Source organism: Poromitra crassiceps (genome assembly GCF_964638095.1).
Source record: "Poromitra crassiceps genome assembly, chromosome: 15".
NCBI classification, from domain to species: domain Eukaryota; kingdom Metazoa; phylum Chordata; class Actinopteri; order Beryciformes; family Melamphaidae; genus Poromitra; species Poromitra crassiceps.
This window is the reverse complement of record NC_139634.1, coordinates 44,793,915-44,799,983: the sequence shown is the minus strand read 5'-3', so window position 1 is coordinate 44,799,983 and position 6,069 is coordinate 44,793,915. Positions and strand designations below refer to the sequence as shown.

The window sequence follows — 6,069 nt, the reverse complement described above, 5'->3', positions numbered from 1 at the left end:
CTTCTCCAGCCAGTTAGCACGCTATACCTCACTGCACCACTAGGTGCCGCTATATGGATCTACCTCACTGCAGGCATGTTTCAGGGTTCACCATCTTTTATGTTTTGTCATTGATGTTTTCTAAAAGGAGATCTTTCATATTGTATGTGGTTTGTTGATTTATGCATGTTTTAATTAATGATTAATGTTTATGAAAGTAAGACTTATTTGTCTCATTTAAACCTTGTGGTTTGTTTTATGCATGCTTTTTTATTGTGTTTTAGTGGATTGTTGTCTCATTTTAATTAAATGAGCTTTGAAATGAAACTGATGTTTGAGTCATTACATGAAGAAGGTAGAAACGATGGATGTGTGATTACTGTTAACACTTTTATTAATAGGACCACTTACATGAAAGCCCTGAACACACTGGAAGCGTCTGACGCTGGCGTTTTCAAGTCCACGGCCGAACATGAAGATGTGCTAGAAGAGTTCTGAGGCTTGATGCCCCGACTCTGAACTGCTTTCAACTTTGGAGCATAAATGAGGACCCAGCACTGCACACGCACATGCACGTTTTTCCCCGTGTTTAGACACCTTCCCATCTTAAATTGGTCCATTTCAAATTGGCCCCGCCTCTCGCCACTGCGGTCCGCCGGCAGGTATCCCAGCATGCTTTGCTGGGATAGGAGGGGCCTTTTTTTATAATCGACCAATTCAAGACAGCAAGACACCAATCAAGCTGCAGTAGGCAGACAGGAAAGGTGTGGGGGGGAGAGAGGGGATGACATGCGGCGAAGGACCTCCGGTCGGATTCGAACCCGGGTCAGCCGTGCGGAGGACCGAGCCTCCGTCGTACGCGTGCTACCAGGTGAGCCACCAGGACGCACACTGTCATACAGTTCTATGTCCCCACGAAAGAAGGCGGCCAGGTCGCCGATGATGTCATACCTATTTCCCCACGAAAGAAAGTGGCCAGGTCGCCGATGTCACATCGATGACACCTAGCAGTTATGTCATCGGTGATAATGTCCAGTGATGTCACTTGAGGGATTGTGATGTCATCGGTGATGATGTCATCAATGATGTCAATCGAGCAATTATGTCATTGGTGTTGATGTGATCGTTAAAATTTGACGGCGTCGAAGCCACGTCCTAATTAGACTCCACAGCTTTCCGGCTTCGTCAGGCATCCATACAGGCATGATTGGCTGTGTCTGTGGGTGGGAAGCCAGATTAGGGATATATGTCCTGGTCGCTGCACTAGCGCCGCCTCTGGTTGGTCGGACGGAAGGGAACTGGTGGGAATAGTGTGATCCTCCCACGTCCTGCGGGTGAAGCGCTTCACTGTCAGGTGAAAAGAAGGGTCTGGCAACTGTGCGTGTGTCGGAGGAAGCATGGTGCTAGTCTACAGCTCTGCCCAGATCAGCAGAGGGTGGAGCAGCAGCCAGGGCAGCAGGGGGAAATTGGCCAAAGTACATCTGGGGAGAAAATTGGGAAATCAGAAAAAATAATGTCACTGAAAGAAAGTGGTCAGGTCGCTGACGATGTCATTAAGTTCTATGTCCCCATGAAAGAGAAAGTGGCCAGGTCACCAAATGATGTCACACCGATGACACTGAGCAATTGTGACATCATCGGTGAGGATGTCATCAGTGAGTGATGTCATCAGGGATAATGTCATCAGTCGTCACTCGAGCAATTGTGATGTCATCAGAGATGATGTCATCAGTGATCATGTCATCAGTCATGTCACTCGAGCAACTGTGATGATGATGACAGCGATGTGTGATGTCACAAGATGCATAACTGACATCCGTGATTTATGACAGACACTGATGTTATATAGACATTGTGACATCTTTCATGATGTCATAAATCCTTCCGTGCAGAGGCTATAAGTAGGACCGGTAGTACAGTAGCCTAGTAGTGCAAATGGATTTGCAGGCTACTTATGAAGCGGAAGATTGTGAACGTGAACAAAAGGAGAGTTCTCCAGTTTTGATAGACGGCATTTCCCTGAACGGCCCTGCTCTGGACCTGCATGCAGCGGAGAGCTTGTTCCAGCAATACATGGCCGTCATCATGGAGGATGCAGTGAGAAAGGCCACTGATGTCAGGGAAAAGGTGTGTGAGTGGCGTACACCAGAGCAGCTGAAGGAGCTGCTGGACCTGGAGCTGGGAGACAGAGGCGAGGAACAGTCCAAGGTTCTGCAGTGCTGCAGAGATGTCATCAAATACAGCGTCAAGACCACCCATCCTCGTTTCTTCAACCAGCTGTTTGCAGGGATGGAGCCCTATTCCCTGGTGGGAAGCTTGATCTTAGAGGCCCTCAACACCAATATGTACACATATGAGGTGGCTCCAGTCTTCACCGTGATGGAGCAGCTTCTGGTGGCGAAGATGATTGAGAAGATCGGCTGGGAGGATGGAGGAGACGGAATCTTCAACCCAGGTGGTTCGGTGTCCAATATGTATGCCATGAACATAGCCAGGTTTCACCACTGCCCAGACGTGAAAGAGCACGGTCTCTCTGCCAACCCGCGACTGGTCATGTTTACATCACAGGAGTGCCATTACTCTGTTTCCAAAGCAGCAGCGTTCCTCGGCATCGGCACTAAGAATGTTTATGCGATACCATCTGACAAGAGAGGGAAGATGATCACCAAGGTTCTGGAGGAGCAAATAATGGCTGCTAAAAGTGAAGGTGCAGTGCCCTTCATGGTAAATGCCACAGCTGGGACCACAGTGCTGGGAGCGTTCGACCCCTTAGAGGAAATTGCAGACATCTGTGAGGAACACAACCTCTGGCTGCATGTGGATGCGTGTTGGGGCGGAGCTGCTCTTATATCGCAGAAGCATAAACACTTGTTACAGGGCATCCACAGGGCCAACTCTGTGGCCTGGAACCCCCACAAGATGCTGATGGCGTGTCTGCAGTGCTGCGCGTTCCTTGTCCGGGACAAAACGGGCCTTCTGCAGCGCTGCCACTCGGCGCAGGCCACCTACCTCTTCCAGAAGGATAAGTTCTATGATGTCAGCTACGACACGGGGGACAAGTCCATCCAGTGCAGCCGCAAGCCCGACGCCTTCAAGTTCTGGCTCATCTGGAAGGCCTTGGGAAGCGAGGAGCTGGGGCGCAGGGTGGACAGAGCCCTAGCCATGGCCAGGTATCTTGCACAAGAGGTCCAGAGAAGAGAGGGCTTCCGTCTCGTGATGGAGCCTGAATATGCAAACGTTTGCTTTTGGTACATTCCACCCAGTCTGAGGAGCATGCCAGACAGTCCTGAGTTCTGGCAGAAGGTGAACAGTGTGGGCCCGGCAGTGAAAGGGCGCATGATGGAGGCGGGCAGCATGATGGTGAGCTACCAGCCCCACGGAGACAGGGCCAACTTCTTCAGAATGATCGTCATCAGTCCTCAGGTCGGCAAGGAGGACATGGACTTTGTGCTGGATGAGATACACCGTTTGGGAAAGGACTTGTGATGAACTGTGGGCATGCTTCAGGGTCAACAGTCTTCTGAACCTCCTCTCTTCTCTCCCTGAACCTCTTTTCTCATCCATAGCCTGGTTCAAACCTTCCTGATGATGTCATCTCATTCTGTTTCGCTCTACGCATCACTCTGGACACCAAGCTGTCCACAGTAATTTCAGTGGGTGTAATTGCCTTGACAGACAACTTCAGCCAATCAGCGTTGCCAAATCCAGTCCTTCAGCCAATCAGCGTCTTATCCAGTCAAATCCAAATCCACTCGGAAGAATGGTGAAAACGTACGCCGAGAAACACCACTGGTGCATATTCTTTTTTTGTTTAATTATTATTGTGTGGACTTTGTAATTTCTGAAAATGCCCGCCGCCCCTTCCTGGAGGCCAGATGGATTTGCAGAAAAAACAATGTGAGTTCACATGATCACACGATGGTTTACCAGGCTAGTTCCATCCATCCTGTAGTAGGGTTAGGGTTAGGGTAGTAGTACTTATGTACTTATGTATCTACTTATGGACAGTTGTACCAAGTTGGGATATTAGTAGAGGGAGTGTGCCAATGTCATCACTTTTCCACTGAGGGGATGCTGATCACTCCCAGTTCAATTCCTTAGTGTCCTAAATTGTTGCTTCTTTATGATGTGGCCACTAGGTGTCGAGGCGTCTATAAGACGGTCTATGTATCTGTCTGTCTCTATGTATGTCTGTCTCTCTCCCCAAGAAAGAAAGTGGCCAGGTCACTTGATGAACAATGTGATCACGCATGAACACAGAAGTCACGCGTGAACACAGAAGTCACGCGTGAACACAGTGAGCTCACACAACACAAGTTATGGCCACAGTGAGATCACAGAAGTCACGCGTGAACACAGTGAGATCACGTGAACACAGAAGTTATGGCCATTTAAAATATAAAATATTTCTCTAGCGCCCCCTATAGGCACACTTTTTACAGCGTGATGTCTCCCCAAGAGAAACTGGCCAGGTCACTTGATGAACAATGTGATCACGCATGAACACTAAAGACACGCGTGAATACAGAAGTCACACGTGAACACAGTGAGCTCACACAACACAAGTTATGGCCACAGAGATCACAGAAGTCACGCGTGAACACAGAAGTCACGCGTGAACACAGTGAGCTCACACAACACAAGTTATGGCCACAGAGATCACAGAAGTCACGCGTGAACACAGAAGTCACGCGTGAACACAGTGAGCTCACACAACACAAGTTATGGCCACAGAGATCACAGAAGTCACGCGTGAACACAGTGAGATCATTGAACATAGAAGTTATGGCCATTTAAAGGTCCCAATTCGTGCAGCTGTAACCTCTTAAAAACGTGTGTCTCTGGTCCATAAAACATGATTCTGGATTAATTTGTAGAAAATATAGCAACCCTGTTCGTTCTAACGGAGTTCTCACTTCCTCATCTCGTCGCTTCCCAAGAATGGTCTGTTTCTATAATATATTCAGAACTAACAGTTCCCATTGGCCGCTGAGGGAGAGCCCGCCCCAGGCTCCCAGCGGCCAATCAGATTAGCGTCTGTGGACCAGCACGCTAGGTTGTGTCCACAACTAACGTTAGCAACGAGCTATCGCTAACTTAACGGTTGCTACGCTAAAGAGGACATCTCAAAATGCCTAGACTTACCGAATGCACCTCCGCAGTTGCTGGATCACGTACAGTTGGCGTCGCTCCAGCTAGAAGTGTTAATTTTGTGGCTATAGACAAAATGGTGCAGGTAGCTTGTGTGAGAGAGACCGCGCGCAGTATGCTTTAAGGACCAGAGTGACATCACATTAACCCGTCTGGGGGAACAGAGTGTAAGGGGCGTGGCTTGAAGGAGACTGCAGGGGGAAGCTGGATAGGGACAAATCCAACTCTGGCAGTTCTGAGGTTGTGACCACTCATTACAGGGAGGGATGACAGCAGTATATATGCATTTACAAGTAAAAACAGCTTTTGCATGGAATGGGACCTTTAAAATATGTAAGATATTTCTCTAGCGACCCCTATAGGCACACTTTACAGCAGGGCCACTACGGGCCAAGGTGTCTGAGGGTCTGTCCTTATGGATGGATGGAAGCATGGATGGATGGCCAGGTCACTGATGTCATACAGTTCAATAGAGAATGAGGACGTTCTCAAGCCTTTCATTCATTGTTAAAACTGGTTGGAAGAAATTTGACAGTAAAAGAAACTGCATCGCAGAACCAATCCAGAGTGTTTATGCAGGAGGGGCGCTGACATGCAGAAGTCATGTTCTTGTAAACTGATAAAACAATCAAATGTAACGTTTCTCGCGTTCCAAAGTTTTCTCCGTGTTACAAAGTGATTTGCTGTATCTCCACTTTGTTTCACTATGGAGGATAATGACTACTATTGATACTCTACATGATGTCACTTGTGATCTGTTGTGATCTCACCAGTGATGTCATTTGAATAATTACATGTTACCAGTGATGTCACTCGAGCAAGTGTGAGGTTATTGGTGATGGTTAAAAAGAAAGGACCTCAACTGGATTGCAGGATGGATGAGCATACAGCAGGAGGGGTAAAAGCAGGGATGATAAATCCAGTGACTTCTGTGATAAA

The 6,069-nt window shown here is 48.1% G+C and overlaps 1 protein-coding gene across 1 annotated transcript; it reads left to right on the top strand.

The window, feature by feature from the left end:
* Window positions 1-2,052: 2,052 nt before the first annotated feature.
* LOC310790304 (acidic amino acid decarboxylase GADL1-like) lies at window positions 2,053-3,465 on the top strand (the record flags this gene model as incomplete). Its single annotated transcript, XM_083651981.1, has 1 exon — window positions 2,053-3,465. The coding sequence occupies one exon, from the start codon at window positions 2,053-2,055 to the stop codon at window positions 3,463-3,465; it is 1,413 nt and encodes a 470-aa protein (XP_083508107.1).
* Window positions 3,466-6,069: the final 2,604 nt, after the last annotated feature.